This window comes from Papio anubis, chromosome 11, assembly GCF_008728515.1.
Source record: "Papio anubis isolate 15944 chromosome 11, Panubis1.0, whole genome shotgun sequence".
In the NCBI taxonomy this organism is placed as follows: Eukaryota; Metazoa; Chordata; class Mammalia; order Primates; family Cercopithecidae; genus Papio; species Papio anubis.
This window is the reverse complement of record NC_044986.1, coordinates 110,234,083-110,258,679: the sequence shown is the minus strand read 5'-3', so window position 1 is coordinate 110,258,679 and position 24,597 is coordinate 110,234,083. Positions and strand designations below refer to the sequence as shown.

Sequence of the window (24,597 nt, the reverse complement as noted above, 5' to 3'; positions counted from 1 at the left end):
AGTAGATTTTATCTTCTTCCTAAGTCATATATAGAGGCATAGTTTCTAAGCTATCTGAATAAATTTTGCTTGATTTAATAATTCAGTTTATAGTCCTGATAAGTTGTTACACATAACTCTGTAGATTAAAACCATTTAATAATTTTCTTTGTCTAGTAGAAATACAGCAAATTTATTTTCATATGCATCTCTCACAACTCAATTCTGAAATAACTGCACTGATTATAAGTTATGTTTTAGTATTGGTAATCTGAGAAGTTCTAATTTTCCTTGGTACATTGTAAAAGAATAGTACAAGCCTGCTACCTCATTAGTGATTACTGAAAGCAAACAAAGCTACTACTTTTGACAACTGTCTCCTATTTTAACAACCTTAACTTCAGTATCTTTGCAGCACTGATGAAATTTTTTTAGTCTTACAACATCAGCCTTCTAAAGTTTTGGGCTCCTATGTCTGCTCTGAAGGCATTTTTTCATGCCTTTATTCTTTAATAGTTACTATCTCCTAAGATTTTCTGATCCTCTCCTTGTATGTTTCTTTTCTCAAGAAACTCATTCATTCCCAGTTTCAACTGTGGTTCCCAAATCTTCACTAGTAAAACACAACACAACACTTAACGATTACATGAAAGCCATGTGTTTGGTTTTGGGAATGTTCGTAGTTATACTGGGTTAAGAATACGACTATTACCTTGGACAATCGCTTGTACCACTGGGCAAGGTGCTTTCTACATTATTCATTTAATATTCATAATGCCTCTAAGAACTAGGTACAGTCGTTCTAACAATGATACCTAAGAAAACAGCAGACCTAAAAGTAACTAGCCTAAAGTTATCTGCTAGTAAGGGCTAACAGTATATTCTTAGAATTTGCATGACATGGATGTTCAGAGAGGAAAAGAGCAGAAAACTAAGTGTAAAAAGTTGCAAGATAGAAGAAAGTATATTCATAAAGATAACTGAATCCATTTAGGTGTCCACAAGGACTTCACTGATCCAGCAACTTCCATTTCTACATGGTACTTTGTAAGGGAACTTTCAGGTATGACAACTTAGTTTTGAAGTTATACCTGAAAGGTCAGTGAGTTAGCTATAATAAAGTCGTAACTGTTACCTAAATATGTAAACACAAAAGTGATCAAAACAACCTCGGTGACAATGACTCAGCAGACATTTTAATGATATATAAAACTATACTTTGTTAGGTAGAATAGCTAAGCACAGGCTCCAAAGTGAATGATTCAGATGATCTTCCTCTGCTTCTTTATCCTGGGAGGTCAATTATACAGAAATATGCTGGAAGATCTGTTTATTTAATATTCGTTTGCATAAGTAAAGAAGAAAATGACTTACTTTTCAAACAGTTTGTTCAAAAGGTGGTATTTTTCCCTGTTTGGGGTCAAGATTAATCAGAGGTCAACTACACCTTCAGCACTCCAAGAAACCCAACTCAACAAGGACTTGTGTGCTATTTCATTTGTTCACATTTTCACTATTTTTCTTTTAAAATGTTCAAGAAACACAACTTACGTTTCATTAAATAACCCAATATATCTTTTGAATAAAATCAGGTAGGTATCAATGTATTTCAAACATATGAAGACATAAAACACAGAGATGATGTTAATAAAATCTTTTACCTTCTGGGTCGTAGGTTTGAAAAACTCTTCTGGCTTGTTCTGAAGGAGCTTCAGGGGCAACTAAAGCCATATCCTGAAAAGATAAGAAGCACGTTGTCAACTAGCTATAGTATCATGACATTAAAAAGAAAACAGATACTAGGGTAGGGAGACATAATGACATTGGAGTCAGAAGACTTTGAGTTACATTTGTATCACAGATGTGTAACGAGATAGGTCATAAACTCTCCAGGTCATTTATTTTACATTTGAAAAATGGCAATAAAACTTCAACCACAGAAAATTGTTGTGAACAATACATGTGAAGCTTTATATAAATACTTAAAATACCGGGGAAAAAAGTCTAATATACGGGCAATTACTATAAAAATGTAGCATGAAAAAAAAAAAAACCACAAAACAAACACAAAAACAAAACCCGAATCATTTTTTTCCACATTTTTTTGTTCAGGTAAGAAGAAATAAAATATACTCTAGTTTTCAAATATTCGAAAATAAAATCCAGAGATTTATTATAGCAAATAATGATACAATTAGATAGCAATGCATTAAAAATTTTAATTTAGTAACCTAGTCAAAGCTCAATCAAGTTCTACATGTCCAGAATTTTAATTTTTCAGAACTCAAAGGAAACACCCTAGAGACAGAAATTTCTTTCCCCCATAAAACAAATTCTCTACCATGACTAATTTCTCACAGAAAACATTGATCAGGATTCAAAGCACAAAATTTGTGTTATCTTTGATTCTTTACATTTACCCCACATATCTAAGCCATTACGAAATTCTACTTGACACACATGAATCTAAAATGTAGGCTCTTGTTGTTTACCTTTGGTTAGCTTTTACCTATAATTATCTTTGCCTATAATGGTGTTCACTCAGACAAACGTCATCAGAGAGTAAGTTTCCAAGTATCCCTTCCTACTACCTTGAATCCTTTTTATGGGGTACAAATGTTAAAATCTAAAATGCTGTTCCCCTGTGGACACAATTTTTGCAAGAAATGTACTTCTTAACTGTTATTCTAACATCTCACCTGTTCACGGGTGAAGAAACTAAGAATCAGAGGAGTTCTAACTCAACCATGAGGACTCGGTTCCTGAAAACCTTATTTATAAAAAACAGGAATGGGAACTAAAACAAAAAAAACCTGTGCAAGCCCTTACACATTTTTCATGTATTATAATAAAAGGTAAAGCAACTTAAAAACCACTTGATATTTTTTAACATCTGTAAAATTTTGTAATGTACAGTTGTCTCTCATTTACAATCCCTGGCTAGAAACTTCTTAGGCACACCCTTCACTGCATTTCCAACATTATTTTGCTGATAATGTGTATGCCCAAGTGACATGTTTTTCCTTTGGCTTAACTTTCAATGCCTTTTTGATTTTATGATCTAGTCCTTTATTGCTGGACCCTTGAACTGTATCTAGTCTTTTGCTGTTACAAAAAATGCTGAATCAAATAAACGTGAACATGTAACATCAGAAACTTGCAGTTATATTTGCACAGCAGGTCAACAGAGTGGGATGGCTGGGTCAAAGAAAGGTTTACTTTAACCCGAACAATATTTCTTAAAAACCCTCTTTCCTTTTTCTGATACATTACCAATATAGCCTTAGCTCTATAATTAACTTTTATCCCAAAGCTAGGATTGCAGTGTTGGCTCTCAGATTTAGGGAGCAATTGCTGACACATGGGTTATTATTATTCCTCAGTTCCCTTTATCACTCCCAAACCTTAGTTGCAGATTTCTACATTTATTCTAGTATAAGCTTTAGCTCCCTTAACTATTTCTAACACATTTTTCTTTTTCAATTGTCTCCATTTGACTGTTGAAATTTGTAGATGAACACTATAACCTTTGAAATTCTGGCTGAGAAGGTACATGGTTAACAGTTCAAATTTTATGCAGAGGGGAACTTACAGGGGCACAAAATCAGGATACAGTTATTCTTTCTATTCACCATCTGTTCCATTCTCAACCTTTTTTTGGGTCACTAATAAGTGAGGAAAAGTTTTAAAATGAGTTTTAAGATATTGCTGGAAATTTCTAAGTATTACTTAAAACTATGATCTAAATAGAAGAAAAGGGAGTATCAGGTTATTTTTTCTGGGTTAAACTAAATCTTTATGGGGGAAAGGTAGTAGAAATGTAACTGATGCATTACTTCAATATTGCTACAAAGTAAAGTTTGGGAAATTGTTGTTGTTTACATAGTTAAGGGAAGCAAGTAAAATTCCAGATTTTAGCCATAGAAGGTTTAGATCAGATTCTCTGGCATTAAGGAGCTGAAAGTTCTGGAGTGTAAAAATAATTTAAAGCAAACTACCTGATGCCTTTTCTCTAAGTACCATGTGTTTTTTAAAAAAATACTCTGCTAGTGGTTGGGTGCTGGGGGTCATGCCTGTAATTCCAACACTTTGGGAGGCCAAGGCGGGCAGATAACGAGGTCAGGAGTTAGAGAGCAGACTGGCCAACATGGTTAAACCCCGTCTCTACTAAAAATACAAAAAATAGTTGGGCGTGGTGGCGGGCTCCTGTAATCCCAGCTACTTGGGAGGCTGAGGCAGGACAATCATTTGAACCTGTGAGACCGAGGTTGCAGTGAACCGAAATCATGACATTGCACTCCAGCCTGGACGACAGGGCAAGACTCTGTCTCAAAAAAAAGAAAAGAAAAAAAAAAAAACAAAAAAACTACACCAACGTAGAACGAAATTAAAGTAAACCTTAAAGAAAAGTATACCACTTATCTCTTTCTTGCCTCTGGTTATGAATAGGCTATACAAGCTCGCCTGCTATAGAAAGAGCAGTTGGAACTCAGGCAAATGTCCTGGTAGACTCTAGTTAACATATGTTCATTTAGAGCAGGGTTTGGTAATCATTTTTCTGTAATGGGCCATTGAGTAAATTTTTATGTTTTGCAGGGCACATGGTTTTAGCAGCAAAATACATGACCATGGCTATGTTCCAATAAAACTTAACTTACCAAAACAGGTAGTGACTTGATATGGCCTGAGGGCCATCTGCTGACCCATGATTTAGGTAATATATTACATACTTTTTTCCCCCCAAATGCTCTAGTATTTATTTTTTTGAGATGGATGGAGTCTTGCTCTGTTGCCCAGGCTGGAGTGCAGTGGCGTGATCACACCTCACTGCAACCTCTGCCTCCCAGGTTCAAGCAAATCTCTGCCCCAGCCCCCCAAGTAGCTGGGATTACAGGCACTCGCCACCATGCCCAGCTAATTTTTGTATTTTTAGTAGAGACGGGGTTTCACTATTTTGGCCAGGCTGGTCTTGAACTGCTGACCTCTTGATCCACCCGCCTCGGCCTCCTAAAGTGCTGGGATTACAGGCTTGAGCCACTGCGGCCAGCCCTTAACATTTATTAAACATGCCAACTTTTTGATATATGGGGGCAATAAAGACATCTTAATCACCTTTACAGATTTTTTACAAAGAATATATTTTGGCTATTATCAGAAATAGAAAAGAGGGCAGGGAATTCTAGCTAGAAGGAATGGAATCATGAAAGGCAGGGAGATGTGACTTCATAGCACACAGGGAAACTGAAAAATGCGAACAGGACTCAGAACTGTGACAGAAAAGGAGGACTTAGGAAGGGAAATGAGCTTCGACAGAAGAATGAATTTGATTTTTGAACTTTTAGAGTTTGGAGGTAATGGTTAAACATCCAAGTAGAATACATGGAGTTATCTTAATACTTGGCACACTACAAACACTCACTGTTTGCCAACTGCGAGCTTCTCGTGAGCTATTAGAAATAGAATACTAGTGTTAGACTGAGGTTATGGCTGGGGAACCTGCCAGGGAAAATACTGAAAACTGATGAAAGCAGATTCCTTCAAAGAACTAAGAAGCAAGTACAGTTGATCCTCAAACAACACGGATTTGAACTGCATGGGTCCATTTATATGTGAAATTTTTCTCAATAAATATATTGGAAATTTTTCTTGAAAATTTGCAACAGTTTGAAAAACTCACAAACTGTGCAGCCTAGTGATATTTTCAAAAATTAAGAAAAAACTAAGTATGCCATGCATGCATAAAATATATGTAGATACTAGTCTATTTTTTTTTTTTTTACTACCATGAAGTGCCACAGATCTATTACAAAAAGTTAAAATGTACCAAAACAGGGGCATACAGACCATACCTGGCACCATTCACCATCAAGAGATGTAAACAAATGTAAAGATGCAGTATCAGATCATAACAGCATGAAATTAACTTTAGTGCATACTGTACTACTGGAATAATTTCATCACCATCTCCTGATGCTATTGTGGTGAGCTTGTGTTGTATCTGCTTAAAGCACAAGTGTGGCGCTAATCATTTCCGCATGTGCAGCCCATCGCTCCAGTGAGTTCCACATCACAGTAAAAAGTGATCCGAAGCAGTCCTCACATACTTTTCATCATGTTTACTGCAATACCGTAAATCTTGAATGAAACCATGGGACCCATATGAAGTGCCACTAGTGATGATGGAAATGCTCCCAAGAAACAAAAGTCTGGACGTAAGAAAAAGTGGAATTGCTTGATATGCACCATGGATTGAGGTCTGCTGCTGTGGATGCTCACTATGTCAAGAGAAATGAATCCAGCCTAAGAATATCATAAAAAAAGAAAAGGAAATTCGTGAAGCCATTGCTGCAGCCATACAAATCTTCTACTTTTTGCAAAATACCTCCTTGTACAAAAAATGCGACTTGTAAGTGCAGGATTGCTATAGGAAAGGCACACCTTTAGATTCTAATAAGATTCAAGAAAAAGTGCAATCATTATACGACGAGTTAAAGCAAAACAAAAGTGAAGGAGCTAAAGGTGGAGAACTTAATGCCAGCAAAGGATGGTTTGATAATTTTAGAAACTGGTTTGGCTTTAAAAATATCAAGGTAACAGGAGAAGCAGCTTCTGCTAACAAAGAGGCAGCAGGTAAGTTCTCAGAAACCATTAAGAAAATCTTTGAGAAGAAAGAGTATCTGCCTGAACAGGTTTTTAATGTGGACAAAGATGCCCTATTCTGGGGGGAAAAATGCCATAAAGAACACTTATAAGTAAGGAACAGAAGCAAGCACTAGGATTTAAGACAGGAAGCAAAAGGCTACTGTTTTATGCAAATACAGTCAGGGTGATGATCAGGACTGCCCTTATCTATAAAACTGCTAACCCCAAGCCTTGAAGGGAAAAGAAAACACCAGCTGCCAATCTTTTGGTTGTATAGGAAGGCCTGGAAGAGAACGCTTTCTCTGGATCGGTTCTATCAATGCTGTGTACCCGAAGTTACATAGTACCCTGCCAGTAAGAGACCACCTTTTAAAGTTCTTCGGATATTGGACAAAGTCCCTGGCCACCTAGAACCCCATGAGCTCACCACCGAAGGCATCAAAGGAGTTAACTGCCCTCTAACGCAACATCACTAATACAGCCTCTAGATTAGGAGGTCATAAGCACCCTTGAGGCTCATTACACACAGTACTCTGCAGAAAAGATGGTTATTCCTATTAAACAGAACCCCAACAGCAAGAACAACATGGAAGTCTGGTAGGATTACACAGCACTGAAGAGGCCATCATTGTTACAGAAAAAGCTAATCCATCCAGCCCAAAACATATTCCTGCTAGAGAAGACTGTGTCCAGATATTGTGTATGACTTCACAGGATTTACACAGCCAATCAGGGTAAAGGGTTTCAAGATACAGATCTCGGAGAAATTCAAGAGCTAACAGACACCACATCAGAGGAAATAACAGAAGATAGTTTGATAGAGATGAATGCTTCTGAACCAGTGCTGGACAATGAGGAAGGTGATGTATAAGAAGCAGGACCAGAATACAAACTGACATTCATCTTAATTTTAACATATTCTTTTCTCCAGCTTATGAGAATCCAGTATATAATACATATAAAATACAAAATATATGTTAACCTACTGTTGGTTAAGGTAAGGCTTCCAGTCAACAACTGGCTAACAGTAGTTAAATTTTTGAGGGAGTCAGAAGTTCTATGTGGATTTTTGACTATGCAGGGGGTTAGCACCCTAACTCCCATGTTGCTCAAGGGTCAATTATGTTTTCAAAAACGAATTGCATTAGTCTATTTTCACACTGCTATAAAGATACTACCTGAAGCGGGGTAATTTATAAATAAAAGGTTTAATTGACTCATAGATCTGCATGGCTGGGGAGACCTCAGGAAACTTACAATCATGCCAGACAGTGAAGGAAAAGTAAGCGCCTTCTTCACAAGGCAGCAGGGAAAAGAGCATGCAGGGGAAGCACCAGATATATATCAACCAACCAGATCTCCTGAGAACTCACTATCAGAAGAACAGAATGGGGGAAACAGCCCTCATGACCCAATCGCCTCCCACCAGGTCCCTCCTTGCGATGGGAGATGAGATCTGGGTAGGGACAAACAGCCAAATCGTATCAGGAATTAAGGCAACTTATTGGTTGAAGTTAAGTGTAAAACAAGTAACTCAAAACCCTGTTTGTGGGGAAATGATAACAAACCCATTTGTTAGCTATCTAAACAGAAACTGTTTTTCCTCCCAACAAACAATCCAGCGATATTGGTTAGGTTCCAAATAACAAAACCACCAACTATAACTGCCATTACTAATAAAACAAACTGTGTCTTAAACAAGAAAAAAAAATCATGTTTTCCTTTTTTGGTCTCAGTCATATACTACTAACAGCTAATTTGGTCAACTCCTTAGGCATTAACTCTTAATCATATCACTTAAAAAAGATGTGTTTATACTACAGGATGAAAAAAGAAAATGAAAAGAGAAAAAACCCAAGAGATTATTGTAAATTCAAATGGAAATATTCCAGAAGTTTTCTTTCACAAATCAAAACCAGTACATAGTCTTCTAAAGTGATTACTGGCTTGCTTATTTTGAGTGTTTACAATGCTTTTTGGATTACCATAGAAAATGATCTTTTAGTTAAACCTTGTTTAAATTTATGTAATGTTTAAATGTTTAGAGATGTAATCAGAAAAAGTTACAAAACCACCTTCTATTCCCATTAAAGTGTTTCATTTTGCAGTTCTTTTAACTCTGTAATTTTAATTCAAATTATAAACACTAATTTTTACCAATTTATTTAACTTAAACACTTGTAAACAGGGTTCCTAGTAAAAAGATCTGTAGAAAAATCCATGTAGCAAACTTAACATTCAATATACTGCATATTTGCATAGCAAGTTTGAAGAGCAAGTATAGAATTCCATTCAATTGAAAGTGTTTTACTGCCGTATTTTTCTTATTGTACGTAAAACGGTTAGAAAGAATGTAATAACTTTATAAATGTGAAGAGGAGGATTCTACCCCTCAGATTTTCCATTTCCAAAATGTAATATAGCAACAGTTTTTAGGTTCCATATGTAGTATATTTTCTCTAACTATACACAAAACCATAATTTCTTAATCATTTGGCAGGCTTAATAGATGGTAGAGAAAAACCCAGTCTGTGCACTCAAGGTCGCAGTCTAACAGAAGAGAGAAAAACATGCTACTCTATCTTTACTTCCATGAATATTATTAAAATTATCCTAAGAAAATTATATTCTAGGATGAAGTTCTAACAAATATACACTAATCCTATACTCCCCCCCAACACACACACAAAAAAACCCCATGAATGATAATTAAGTAAAGGGATTCCAAGGTCAGCAAATATAGTTGCATTTTCTTTTCTTCATCCCTAGTTGTAATACTTAGGAGAAAATTTCAACATGTACTGCATTTGGAACTCTTTTAGGTACCCTCAGTAGGAACAGACCCTACACACATAAGACTCAACTATTACATACTGTTTTAGTTCGCAATTAAAGCTCTGATTTATCATCGAAATTATTTTTATTGTAAAAGCAGTTCTTTATATTAGTCTGATATAATCACATGATTTTATCAGAGGAATTTATATTCAACCAATTTACTGGTCAACAGGGATTGCTAAACAATATAGCTTTTAAAATTATCTAGCCTCACTCAGCTTAATTGCAGGGGGTTGGCAGGGAGTTGGGGATGGAGGTAGGTGGACCAAGCTGTTAATGGGACTAATAGCCTACAATCATGAAACAGATATCTCCTTTTCACGCAGCTCTGTATTATCAGTGTAACTATTCACTGTTCACCATAAACCTTTTAAAATGTTGTAACATTAGCCATCCTTCCAAACACCTACTGAAATATAAGGCCTGTGTACAGTGGGTTGGCTGGGGATAAGTAGTTCACGACTGAAAAGGTCTTTAAAGTTTATTCATTAAGCCTTTCATCATTATGAAGAGCAATCTGCTGTCATGATTCATCAAAGAACCTCCGAGAGCATCGTCATCTAACTTCAAGAATGATTGCTCATATATTTATGACACTTTAGCTTGCAGACAACATTTTATAGTGTTAAAAGTCCCTCCAATAAATAAATAAAAGGTAATTGGTATATAATTTACCTTTAAGTAAAATTTTACTTTATAATGTTTCACCTTTAGTCTTTGCTTACTATCTATATTTATGACCAAATAATTTGGGAAATAGATTTTAAGTCAATTAAATTATCTCAAAACATAGTGCGTCATTAGCACCAGCAAGATTAACAGAATTCAGTTAATCCCAATATCTGAAAGCAGGAAGGATGGTGGTCTTTTTTCTTACTCTTTCATTCTTTTCCAAATAATGTGTAAAGCCCAGGTCACCTCCACAGTAGCCCACTGCTGTGAGGCACCAATCTGTGTAATATGGGCAGAGAAGCCAGGGTAGGAAACACGGCAGAGAGCCCTCTGAGGTTCCTCCTCTAGAAACACAGACTCTAAATGCACAAGTGGAAATAAGGCAGTGGGAGAAGAAGTTTCTAACAGATGTGATCTACTCTTGTGCCGTAATTAGTAAAATCATTAATGAGTGAGCTGCTGACTCTCCAAATTATCATAATTGACCAACTCACTTTAAAAAATCCGTCGAGCTTTTCTTGATGTTAGGTGATGTTCTTGGAGGTTCTTTGATTATTCATGACAGCAGATTGCTCTTCATAATGATGAAAGGCTTAATGAATATACTTTAAAGACCTTTTCAGTAATAAACTACTTATCCCCAACCAACCCACTGTACACAGGCCTTATACTTTAGTAGGTGTTTAGAAGGATAGTTAATGTTACATTTTAAAAGATTTCTGGTGAACAGTGAATATTTATACTGGTAATACAGATAAAGGTACCTGAAAAAATAAAGTTACTTTTTATTTCAAAGTTAGGACTCTTTGTATCACTGGAATTAATTTAAACTGTTCAATCACCTAGATACAAGGTAATCGATGGTGGTAGATATTATTGTTCCCAATTAGTTGCTGCTTCCTCCTTCTAAGAGGATTATTTGTCACTGTCTGTTGCTAAGTGACGTGAAGTACCTGTCTGTGAAAGGGGCCTACTTTCGTGCCTCTGTGACATCAGATTTAGCCAGAGAAATACAACTGGGAGTGACATTATGCCAGCTCCTAGCAGAAGCTTTAAGTGCCACCATCTGGTTTGGCCAGGAGTCTTGTTCTTTTTCCTCTCTTATGAGAACTGCACATTCCAGGTAGAGGCTACTCCTTCAGCCCAGATTTTAAAATAAAGGAGACACGTGGAGCACACCTGCAGCTGACATGTAAGTTACGAGGGCGGTAAGCTTTGGGCTGGGTGTGTTGGGGAGAGGGTGGCAGTGGTGTGTTCCAGTACAGGCAAAAAGAGGGTACATTGTTTTTAGAGATGTTAAAACATTCTCAAATTCCTTTTTGCCATCACCACATGCAGGCAATCCTTCTACCCGCAGGACGGGTTGTTCTCATCGCCCCCTTCTTGAATACCACTGTGTACATGACTTAAATGTCAGGGTTGTTGGTTACTGCAGCAAGCTGGCGAAAGGGATTAAAACCTAATATACTGGCTTGGGCTGTATGTTGCTTGTGCCACATGTATTCTATTTGATCTTCCTATTGAGAGCAGTCTACATTTTCCTCTTGTGTCTTCCCTCATGCTACCCAGGGACTCTGACCTTAACAATGTAAGCTGCACATGGAGGAATCTCCACATATGCAGACTTCATGTTTCCTATGAAAATGAATGCTTAAGAAGATGACTGAAACTGTAGTCCACTCAATACCAATTAATTTAATCTTGGGAGGCTTGGATTAGTATGAACAAGAAGTGAGGGCCCCCAACCAATCCTACCCTCCTTTTCTACAATTTTAAACAAGGTTTGCATGATTAAAAATTACTCACAGTACTCACATTTATAATTTAAAATTTTATCACAGCTGAACAGAGAAGCTTTGATTATTGACTGAGAAGGCCTTTCTACTTCCATGAATTTGCTTTATATTCATGCCATGGATATTCCTGTTTAGCTTTCTATATCAAGACAGACTTTCATATAGTAAAGATGATTTGGAAAGAAATCTGATTATTTAAGCTGGTCCTATAGCTGATTGTCAACCTTTGCTTTCATCTTAATATCCTAGCACAACTAGTATGGTTTAGCTATAATCAACCAATTACTATTCCCCAAATACAGTATTAACTCTCCCATTACAACACTACATCTATACAGCCTTCATTTCATATCAGTCTCAAAGTTACCATGTCCTTTCATTCAAGTATAATCTCTTCTACACCGACTTCTTCCCTCTTCCAGGCTCTACTCCACTCTAGCATAATGAGTTGTTTTCTTGAGGGAGGGAAGTTAAATGCACAGCTCAGAAGCCAGAAGACTGGAGTTTGAATCCTGCCTTGGTACTCACTAGTATCTAACTTTGGAGATGTCATTTTTCTCATTGGCCCCAGACTGTAACACGTAGATGAAAACGACACGTGGCTCACAGCATTGGTTTGAGGATTAAATGAGGAATACTCCTGAGATGATTAATTAGTATACTGCCTAACACACAGACAACATTCAGTAAATGTTCACAGTAAACTATTACCAAGTATTATTAATCCTTACATTTCAACAGTACTTAGCACAATGCTGAATGTGTGTGACAGTAGGTAGTGTGGGAAATCAGGTAGTGCCACAAGAAGGTAGTAAGTTGGAAGAATACAAGCAACAAGAGAGTAGGAGAATCAGTGGACACAATACGAATGATGGAAGGCTGGACCAGGAATGCTGAGCAAGATTTTGATAAGCACATTCTGGGCAGAGGGTAACATAAGCAAAGCGTGTGCATACACACGCAAAAATCTCCCAAATTAAACTCAGTAAGACTTAGTGATGGTCATCTATTAACCGTATAAGACCTTTTTTTGTACTCTGCTATCAACTCTACTGGCTATAATTTTTTTCTATCAATTCTAAACAGATAGCTCAGGGTGTGGGCTTAAAGTTACTGACTCTTAATTAAAACTCACAGGCTTCATTCCTAACAGAATACTTCTAGGCCCTTCCATCAGTATTTTATCTTTAGACAATTACTTGGATACTATTGTAGGAGAAAAAGAAAAATTCAGTGGAAGAGACAGACTTCTTCCAGGAAGGCTGACATCACTGATGACTGAGAAGTAATACCTAAAAGAAAAAGAAAATTCGGGGAAATCACAAACACCAGATATACAAATACCGCTGCATAAGGCAAAGAGTACATAAGGGTAATTGATGTTCACTTGGCTTAAGGAGGCAAGAACATTTATATTTTGAAAGTTTTCTGGTCAAAATGATTAGAAATAAAAAGCTTTAGTATTATGGTGGCACAAGTCATTGGCGTAATCCTAGACTGCTGATGGGGGACAGCCCCAAAGTGTGCTAAGCAGCTAGGAAGGAGTTTGTGATTAAAAATTTACATATCTGTAGTAATTCAAATCATTGAGAATTAAGATGTCCAGATGTCTACCCAAACTTTCCAAGTAGTTCAGATATGAGATTAACTTCAGTATTCTTTAAGTTGCTATTTTAAGGTGTTAAAAGTCACGTAAATTATGATTAAACTACAAATACATTAGCATTTTCCCTATTTCCTTTCTGTACTAGGTAAGGCACAAAATCTCAATATACGCACCAACTCCAGAATTTACTTAAGATAAAAGGATGAGGTAACCAAACTGCAATAAAACACAAAATGCCAACTGTGAATTTTCTTGGAACAGTAAAGCCTATAAAGCATCACTTTACTACTTTTCCTTAACATCGTTTTATTACACGCAGAGAAATGTCAAAGTAGAACTGTCCAATTTTTAAACACCTAAGAGAAACAGGCTCTAACAGTTCACCGCAGTATTCTTCCTGCTACACTAAAGAGTAATAAAAGCAGCTTGTGCTGTAGAAATAATTCTCCCTACATTCCCAGTAACAGATCCCACTGGAAGAACAATCTCAGCTCACACAGCAACAGTTAAATAATTTTTTCCTCCTTAGCATTACATTCAGTTTCTTTATATAAACAGTTGTGTCATGGATTTTCATGTGTTCATACCTGACAAGAAAACTGCTTTATCAAAGGAAAGGTCAAAGGTCAGGTTCTGCACATACACAGAGTCCCTTTATAACCATAAAAGGCAACAAAAAAGGGATGTAAAACTCATCTCCCCAACTTCAAAGGAGAGTTTAAATGGGGTACCAAGCAAATTAGCCACTGATCTTCTGAAGATGAAACTAGATGATATACGTAGGGTTCAACTATTTTTATATTGGATCAACAGCTGTCACTCCACATTGAGATTTAAATGCACAATAAAAACAAAAAAGGCATTTATTATGTCTTCCATTTTATACATTCTAAATTCTAGGAATATTTAAAGTAGATTTTCAGATTTAAAGTGCCCATTTTGAATTTGCATTGAAAATTAATTTCGTAATTAGTTCCCAATTTAAGGGAAATTAAGAAACTGACCTAAATAAATTATTCTTAAAACCCAAATATAAAAATAAAAGATGAAGAATCAATGGGGAAAATGATGGTTAGGGAGAAAAAAGAGGACAAATGCCCTAGTATTTGAACACTTAATTATGTATTATTATGAAAGACCTGACTCCTTAAATATTTAACATATTATAAAACAAACGTTACACAGCCTTCATCTAATAAGAGCTAGTTTTTTCTTCTGAAATTAAGGAAAAACAATTCAAAAAGTTAAGTTTAAGTTCTGTATTCCTTAACCATCTACTTTTCAAAGTACATTTCTTTTTACCTGTGCAGCAGGTTCGCATATTTTCAAGTAACCTCATTGAAAGTGCCATGATACGATTTCTGAAGACGCATGCCCACGGGGCACATTCTGTCTCCATGTACAGACCTTTGTTCTGCCATAGCTCAGATGACCTGCTTGGAAAGTTCTCCATCGTACTTAATAGGAATTAAGTTTCCCTCTTTGAAGAGGTCCATTTACGTACTGCATTTCACCTCACCCATATCCTCTTATTAGAAGTTCTGTGGGAACCCTGCTGCTTGATGACTCTGCAGTTCCTATAAGGTTCCTGAAGTTAGATTCTGTGATATTTCCCTCAGTAGTAACTATACAGCTCTCATTTACATAGGACGGCTTAGATGTATTTCTCACCACCAGACTCCTTAGGATACTATGTCAAGGAGTACAATAACAGTTCTGTTGTTTGATAGAGACAGAGGGTTAGTAAGAAAAGATGACTTTATATCAGACATAAAAGATGATTTATAAAACACGGCAGTTTAAATTAAAAAACTTAAAGTTACATTTCTTCATGAAAGAAATGTTATAAATGATCAACCTGAACATTTTTACAACCTGTTCATACAATTATTAATTTTTAATGATGATTTTCAAGTAAAACTGACTTGTGAAAAATCTCTTTTAATCCTACAAAATGTGTGGGATGATTATAGGTCAGGAGGAGGACTCCAGTACAATTAAAAAGGTAAATTCTGGGTCACTGGATATATCAAATATAAAGTGACAAGTACATTAAGTAAATACTTTGGCACTGAAAATTAAAATCATGAACCTATACTAGTGCCCTTTAAAAAAATATTTAATTACTTTAAGTCCTAAAAGTAAATAGTTCATTTCAAAAACAAAAACAGATAGTTAAGAGGTTATTTCACTGGACAGAAACAGTTTTCTTAACCATCCTCAAATCATGAAAGTAAATTTTTAACATGTTATACAGCATATAGGTAGTTTGACAAAGCTTATTTGTAAATACTCATGACAGCTGTTTCTATTCAATAATATGGGTGGTTTGAATTGGTCAGGTGGGATAGCAAAAGCTAGTTTTTCTATTTGCCCTCCACGTAAGATACAGATCTATTGAATTCTGATGATCCAAGACTATTCAGCAATCTTAAGTGCACTTCCCAACCCCCAACTTATCAAGTAATAACATGGTTATCTCACAATTTTTTAAAGATTGATCTACAGCGTGTTCAATAATGTATTTGGTCAACAAAAAGCCACTGAGCACCTACACTATGCCTGGCACCGCTCTAGGAACTGGCAAACAGTAGGTAACAAAACACAAGAATCCTGCCTTCACAGAGCTTACTACTGAGAGACAGATAATATAGAAAACAAGTAAATACAGAGTATGAATCTAGTACCCAGAATATACTAAAAACTCTTATAACTCAATAACAAAAAGACAAACAACCCAATTAAAAAACAGGCGAAGGACCTGAACAGACATTTATCCAAAGAAGATGTAGAAGTAGACAACAGGCACATAAAAAGATGCTCATTAGTCATTAGGGAAATGTAAATCAAAATTACAATTACCACTTAACACCCACTAGGATGACTATAATAATAATTTTAATAATACAGTATTGCCATGATGTGGAAAAATTCAGTTTTCAAACTATGCCGATTATTTTGATAACGCAAATGAACATGGGCCACAAGCTTCGACTTCTAAAGGAAAGTAGGTTAGGAATAAGGGTAGAGAAGAAAAGAAAAAACAACTCACTAAGAAAATCAAGTCAAATTTAAATAAACATAATTCACAATAAAACCAAAGTTGAAATGTCAAACATATTTTTTTCTGAGGATAAACAATGCTGTAATTTTAAAACTTAGTCAATATAATACACTACTTTCATCATATTTAATCGCTGAGACCTTAGTTTGTCCTGTATATAAATATGCGAAAATACATTTTTAAAATTTACTTACAAAATTTAGAAAAAGGAGCCAAAGCCATCAACCACTTGACATCACAATATTTTCAGTGCTAGTCCTGAGACTATGTATAGATTAATATTTGTGAAAATTTTGGAGGTGATATTCACTTCTAACACAACACACAGACAAATTATTCCAAAACTGCAATGTATTTAAAGTAGTGGCATATATATTTGAATGTCACTGATTTAAAGGAAATACTTTTAAATCATGAAAATTGAACTCAAAAGTGCTACTATTTAAGAAAATGTCAATTTGTGCTTCATCTTACTTGTAATATAGTTAACATTACTCATAATTTTTGCCCAAAGTCATTAATTTGCTTCAGGAAAAAGATAATATATGTGCACTTTCTCCTATTACTAGGGTCTAATACATAAAGCTTTCATTCCTACAAAAATTTAATTACGTGTATAGAACATATAAAACTAGAACTTATAATCTAAAACTTAAGAATAAAACTTTCTAATTAGATGCTTAATTCAGTTTTCCATGTACATTTGCAATAATGCTTAATTCTTCATTTTACTTATTTATTTATTTTTTGAGATGGAGTCTTGCTCCTTCGCCCAGGTTGGAGTAAAGTGGCACAATCTCAGCTCACTGCAACCTCCGTTCCCTGGGTTCAAGTGATTCTCCTGCCTCAGCCTCCTGAGTAGCTGGGATTACAGGCGCCCACCACCATGCCTGGCTAATTTCTGTATTCTTAGTAGAGATGGGTTTTTCCATGTTGGTCAGGATGGTCTCGAACTCCTGGCCTCAGGTGATTCACCTGCCTCGGCCTCCCAAAGTGTTAGGATAACAGGCATGAACCCCTGTGCCCGGCCAATTCTTCATTTTAAGAAAGCAAAATCTTACTTTGTAAATTTCAATGTTCTATTATTTCTGGGGAATAGTATAATTATCCCTTCTCAATTATTCATGCATTAAATATTACTGGCAACATACTTTATTAATTCACTTAACACATATCTTTTTACCCCATACAGAAGGTTAAATTCAATACAGCTTCTGATATTTTACTCTGTCTTAGCTATCACATTTCTACCTTCCTACCCATGCAACATTAGAAAAGTTTTTAATTCCTCTATGGACTGGTTCCTTTGGCATAAAGTATAGATGTGGGTCAAAGGATTCTGACAGCTCTCACTAGTGCTAAATTTAAATTTAAAAACTAAGCAGTTTTTACGTGGTGCATCAGTCTACGTAATAGATTGTCTCCCATCACTGCTCTTTGGAAGGAAATACAAGAAAGTGATGTCAGAGAAGCTACAGCATAGCCTGTCTCAGCAAGCTCAGCATGCCTGCCTGAGAGGTATCTCTCATTTCCCCAATCCCACTTATTATGTGATATGCATATAGTGAACAAATTGCTTTAATAATGAGCAGTTACATTCAACAACAGCTAAACTGTTACATACACATTTTCTAAAGCTCTAAGATCTAATCATTAGCCACACCTATCTTATTAGACATTTCTACCCCTCTGCTGCCAAATCCAATCCATCACGCAGTCCTGTCATTCTACCTCAGGAGCAAATCTCTGAAATTCATGCTTATTCCCTCTACCTCACTACCCTGGACCAAATTACACTCGTTGTTTACCTGAAATACAACTAGAGAAGTCTCTTTTACCTATTCCCTGGGTTATCCTTCAATATATCCATTCTCTACAATTAGCCAGAGTTATCTTTTCCAAATGTGAATTTAATCCTGTTCCCTTCCTTCCCACCTCCCCCAAAACTACTCCCAGTACCAATTTTTCATAAGTCCAGTTGTCGTAACTCTTAGTATCAAAGAGTAACATGGCTTGCTGTTCTTCCAGCCTCATCTTCCACCTTGTCTCCCTAATTCTCAGTGCTCCCTCCAGCCCTTGTCTTTCAGTTTGTTCTCACCCCAGTTCATCTGTCTGTCTGTCCTTCCTTGTTTAGGCATGAATTTGCTCTATTTGTGATGTAGAGAATGCTCTTTCCCCTCTCTTCCTCTGCTTTAATCTGATACCTCAGGTTCTCATTTGAGGCATCGATTTTTCAAGGAACCATCCCAGTTTTCCAAAACTACAATAAATTCTTACACCATTACGGACCTGTGCTTTGTCAGCATTCATCACACTTGTAAATTTATGTGATTATTTGAACATCCTTGAGTAACTCAAGGAGAATGTCCGCCTCCATTAAAAACAGGCCCATATCTACTTTTGCTCACCACTGTATTCACAACAGCTGGCGTAATGCCAGGCACATACCAGAGTCCAGTAAAAAGCTGATAATTGAGTATATGAATGAATGAAGACACTTGCAACTATTACCACCTTCACCGCATAAGGCACATGAAGAATTCCACTGTTCTTCACAGGCATTTCACAATGCCAAATTATGGATTGCCTTGAAAATTATGAACTTAAAATAGACTTTTTTACTTAACTGTAACCAGAACAAAAGTCAGCACATGAAATACACCAACAAACATATCAGTTTTATAAAAAAAAGACATAATATTTACAAGGAACTGCTGGGGAAATATTAAAACAATGTTGTTTGTTTCAGGCCACTGAATGTATAATAAAGCAAACTCACCAAACTTAAAAAAACAAAAACAAAAACAAACAAAAAAAAAAAGAAAAAAGAAAAATCCACAGCCAAAACTGCTTGCTCAAATGCAGAAATATTAAAGAAGGAAGGGCCGAATAACGGTTCTTGTTATAATTTTCAGAAGAGCAAAATTTCCAGTATTTTTTATGTGGTGAAGACTATAAGAACATCAGTTTATATTTAACAAATCCAAAACAGGACTCAATAAATGTGATCAAGTATTATTGTTCTCATTTGCCATTAAGGTGATCTTCCAGCTTTGTTTTACTTTTATTTCAAGGGGAAAAAAACAATTCTTCACTGGTAACTCATTTTAAAGGTAACATTTCAAACAATCCAAATTTGATATTCTAAGAATGTATATAGATACTGCACAATGAAGCATCACAATGAGTCGTGTAAAATATTCTTAGGGGATATAAATGTCACTGGAACCCAAATGTGGGAAATCTGTCCAAAAGTTTTATTCATTCAACTAGTAATTCCTCCCACCCCTAATGTGCTAGACTATATACCAGATCCTGAGACTACACAGGTAAGTCTCAAAACAGTAATAATTAGTATAAAATTCAAGAGTTCCTACACCCACATGGCAGGAGTTTGTGTTTTTCTCTTAACTGCACGTCTCTAATTCAACATGTTACTGCACCTGATGGGGAACTATGAATAAAAAGGTGGGCGAGAGACAGCCCCTGCCCTAGACAAAGTTAACTGGCTGCCATGGAACATGCAGAAAACAGTATGGGAATTAGAAACTGTGTGCTGTGTGACACATGCAACAGCACAATGGGCAAGTGGTATGGGAACCACAAAAGTATCAGGACAGGTAGGAAGACTGTATGTCATAAAAAGAAGGGCCTATTCCACTCTTAGGAACTCCCTCAACATCACTAACTTTTTCAGATAACGTCCTCAGACTCACCGTTCATTTGACACTGTTCCTTGTATTCACCTTCTGTGAAATCTCTCCTACTGTTCTGACAACCAAATCATTTCTTAAATATCAATTATAAAACTTAAGATTTAAAATATTGTCATCTTTTATATTTAACCCTTTTAGTTTCATATAATTAGTTTTCCTTAGAGAATAAGGTTGCAGATAAACATGATTAAAAATTGGTTTGAAAATACATTTTTGTGTGTTAAGTCAGAATTAATTTTCTTTTATGGAAATGTATAAAACGAAATCCTCACTCAGGAATTAGTAATTGTCAGTTTTTGTAGTTCACATTGTGCTTTTTAACTTCCTACTTCAGGAGGGAAATAAATAGCAAAAGCTTTCAGACTAAATGCAATGTATCAGTAACTCTGCACTTTTAGCGTTTAATTTTAAAGCTTTCTGTGCTTAAGAAAAGGTAATTATGTATCTTGCTCTATAACCCCTATCTGGACTTTTGCCAACGCAATAAAATTAAATACAGTAATACATAATTACATTCACGAAAATTAGCATTGTCAATTCAGACTAGGGTACAATTTATACCATTTGTACTTTCTACAGAAACAAATAATAAACTTAGATTGACAAATGTATGCTCAAAAAGCTCAAGGAGAAATCAGGAAAGCACAATGAAGAAACCTCAAAAATACAATTCTGTATCTTTCTACGAACATTCAGCCACCTATCAAGTTACCTATGATCCCAGAGATGTTTAATACATGTTTCTTGAATACTAAAAATGATGATGATGATGATGACGACGACCACAGCTAAGATTTACTGAGTATTTAATTTGTACTAGGCACTGCTAATTACTTTGTATTTAAGCCTGACAGCAATTCTAAAAGCTAGGTACTATTATGAATCCCTATTTTAAAGACACAGAAAGGGGGCTGAGAATTGTTAGGAAGTGGCAAGGCTGGGATTAAAACCAAAGTTGTCTGAGGACAAAGCTCTTAACCACTCAATTGTGGAAAAACATGACATATAGATTATAGTTGAGATTTAAAAATAGTTTTGTTATAAGAATTTTGAAATAGAAATATTCAGATATGGCGGAGCACAGTGGCTCACGCCTGTAATCCCAACACTTTGGGAGGCTGGGGTGGGCAGATCACTTGAGGTCAGGAGTTTGAGACCAGCCTGGCCAACACGGCAAAACTGTCTCTACTAAAAATACAATTAGCTGGGTGTGGTGGCACGCACCTGTAGTCCCAGTTACTTGGGAGGCTGAAGTAGGAGAATCGCTTGAACCCAGGAGGCGCAGGTTGCAGTGAGTCGAGATTGTGCCATTGCACCCTAGCCTGGGCAACAGAGTGAGACTCCATCTCAAAAAAAAAAAAAAAAAACACAAAAAGAAATATTCAGATATATTTCAGCTATTTCAATATTGTAATCAGGTATAAATTAAAATTGTGGGAAGTAATCAATCTTAAAAGAGCATTTGACTTCAATACCATTGAAGTACTAATAGATTTTAAAATTTTTTTCAAAGGAGATGCTGTAATTAAAACATTTTACATCATGTATCATCTAAGTTAATCTTGAATCCTACTTACAAAAAAAGCAATCTAAAACTTCAAAATTCAGTTGCTTTCTCCATAACAGTGATTTCCGAAAAAATTCAAAAGCTAAAGCTCTAAAGAAATAAAAAGAAATTATAACTAAATCATGACAGATTTTGATTAAAAGACTCCAGATTTAGAGCAGGAAAACAGTATGTTCTTCGGTATTAGTTTTTGAGATTTTTGAACAATTCATTTGTTGTGGGAATAGACTGAAGTTTGCACAAAGATCCAAACCAAATATGAACTTATAATACTTGTTTGCCTGATGTCATAACTTAAAAAAAAAATCCTGCTGTAAGCATACCTTGGCAAAAAATACGGTGAGGTGAGTCTCACTGCCAACAATCCAAATAGGGAATTTTGGAGATTTCAAGTAAGAACCAACCTAGAACAAATGTAGCAAAATAAAACAAATAAACAAATTAAAAATTTATACTGCCTCTTAAATATTTGCCCATAAATATCTGAAGCATAAAGTGTCCAATTTATATTTAACTGAAATAATGTATTGTGCCCGAGCATCTCACCCACAGAGATCAAATGCTGAATGTAAAAATGAGCATAAAAGACTGTCGGTACTGAGCTTATATTGTACTTTGACATTAAAACAACAACAATATAGATTTAACACAGCTGGAGATAACTATTTAGCTCTAAGAGTCATTCTCAGGTTTTGCTAAAGTTCCTAGATAAAATGACCACTTCTTAGAATTTCAGCATGAAACCTCAAACCCTAAAACTATAAACTTGTTGATAATAACTTTATAAGGAAAATAATTATAGTTTATCAAATGAGTAGATTTATGAATAATCAAAGGGAAAGAACATCTTTGTTCCCAAAGAATCAAGAAAAATTACAGTTTAAACCATTTAAGTATGTAAGTGTCCTGTTATTTGACTCTTCATAATAAAAGGTAAGTTCAAAGTTTCACAATAAGAACAGTCTCTTTAAAATGTATAAAAAGCCCTATTTGTACCCTGCTCTCAAGGTTATATAATCTGTGAACATTACTATACCAAAAACTTGAGAACACAATTGTGTGTGTGTGATTGAGGGAAAAAAAGCATAATACTGAACAAACAGAATAGACTTATGAAACCCAACACGCTCATGTCATTCAATCCCACTCTCATATGAAGACAGAAACTTTAAGTTAAAAATGACGAATCTTACCAATACAATTTGCTGCATTTTCCTTTTTCTTACAGACTGCCTATAATTGGGGAATTCCAAGTGGCTGTTTGCAGCAGTCAGGCCAAAAACTCTTTCCTAATCAGCCAGCAGCCCCTGCTTCAACCACCACCCTGGCCCTGTGGAATTTATTCTTATCACTAGGAGGGAAGTGGAAAATAGGTATTCTTTTGTATCCATGGACAGAGAAACTAGTATCTTTGTCCTATGATGGGAGGGATGAGTAAGATGTGCTAATGTGGCAATGTTGAGCCAGTAAAGTAGGAAGGATGGTTTGGGAACAGCAGAGAAGAATAAAAGGAACAAAGAAAGAGGGAAAGGTATGATCACAGTTCCAGAGTGGACAAGGATTTTAGAGGTGAGCCGTGCAAGTCCTTGAATTTATATATATGGAACCAGAGAAATACACAGGATCTGTGCCTGGTCTTATCTCAAGCAACTAAATAGTACAGAGCTAGAATTAGAACTTAGGTTTTCTGACTTCTACTCTGATAGATTTCCATCACATCACATGGTGCCTCGTGTGGTGAACAGATTAGATATTAACCTTTCTTTTAGAAAAAGTGTGCATTTGAATTAAGGTAGAAGTAAAAAAAGATAAAAGAATAAATGAATGCTAAACTCATGGAATGTTTTATAACAGTAAAAATATATTGAATGCATAAATAAGTGTAATCACTTTGAACAACAGTTTGACACTTCCTCAGAAAGTTAAAAATAGAATTACTGTTTGACCAGTAATTTTACTTCTGGGTATATGCCAAAGAAAAATAAAAACATGTTCACAAAAAATTCGTACATCAATGTTTACAGCAGCCCTAGTCATAATAGCTAAAGTAGAAACAACCCAACTGATGAACAGATAAAACTGGTTTAACATGCAAAAGAATATTATTTGGTCATAAAAAGGAATGAAATACTAACACATGTAAAAACACAGATGAACAATGAAAACACTAAGCTAAGTGAAAGGAGCCAGAAACTAAAGGCTACATACTATATGATTCCATGGGTACGAAATGTACAAAAGAGGTAAATCCACAGAGGCAGAAAGCAGAGTAGTGGCTTCCAGGGGCTGAGTGGGAGGAGCATGTGACTGCTAACGGGTTTAGGGGTCTTTTTGTGGGTAAGGAAAACATTTTGGAATCAGATTGGGGTAATGATTGCACAGCATCATGAATCTATTAAAAAGTCCTGAATTGTATGCTTTAAAATGGTGAATTTTCTGGTATGTGAGTTATAAATCTATTTTTTTTTTAAAGTAGAGTCAAAGTAGCCATAGCCACCTTATTCTTCGTTGGGTTTGCATGTGTGTGTTGAGAAGGAGAAAGACTGCAGGAGGGAGAAAGAGATCATTTCATCACCTTAATTGTATTAATGCTTGTATGGCCAAAATGATATTGCAAAATGTTAATTTTGCCTTTAAAGCGAAATCTGCTACACTTGTCAAAGCATGGGGAAATGTTCAGACTTACAAAATTAACAAAAGCACAATGACTTCCTTAA

General features: G+C 35.7%; 1 protein-coding gene and 1 long non-coding RNA gene across 13 annotated transcripts in view; one reads left to right on the top strand and one right to left on the bottom strand.

Annotated features, from left to right (window-relative positions):
• The window catches only part of MINDY3 (MINDY lysine 48 deubiquitinase 3), an 81,469-nt gene that overhangs the window by 15,908 nt on the left and 40,964 nt on the right, over nucleotides 1-24,597 (bottom strand). For 7 of the 8 annotated variants that reach the window (XR_001906187.2, XR_001906188.2, XM_017962574.2 and 4 more), the window contains 2 exons: nucleotides 22,204-22,284; nucleotides 1,641-1,713 (listed from right to left, as the gene is read on the bottom strand). Coding sequence is in view for 6 of the 8 variants with exons in the window: in XM_017962574.2 (XP_017818063.1) it covers nucleotides 1,641-1,713; nucleotides 22,204-22,284 (154 nt within the window). In the remaining 2 variants the exon portion in view is untranslated. The remainder of the gene's footprint in view (nucleotides 1-1,640; nucleotides 1,714-22,203; nucleotides 22,285-24,597) is intronic. The other variant, XM_009214028.2, reaches the window with a different exon arrangement.
• Nucleotides 9,920-24,597, top strand: part of LOC103887339 — a 108,154-nt gene continuing 93,476 nt past the window's right edge. For all 5 annotated transcript variants that reach the window (XR_004177089.1, XR_004177088.1, XR_002524185.2 and 2 more), the window contains exon 1: nucleotides 9,920-11,323. This is a non-coding gene — a long non-coding RNA (uncharacterized LOC103887339). The remainder of the gene's footprint in view (nucleotides 11,324-24,597) is intronic.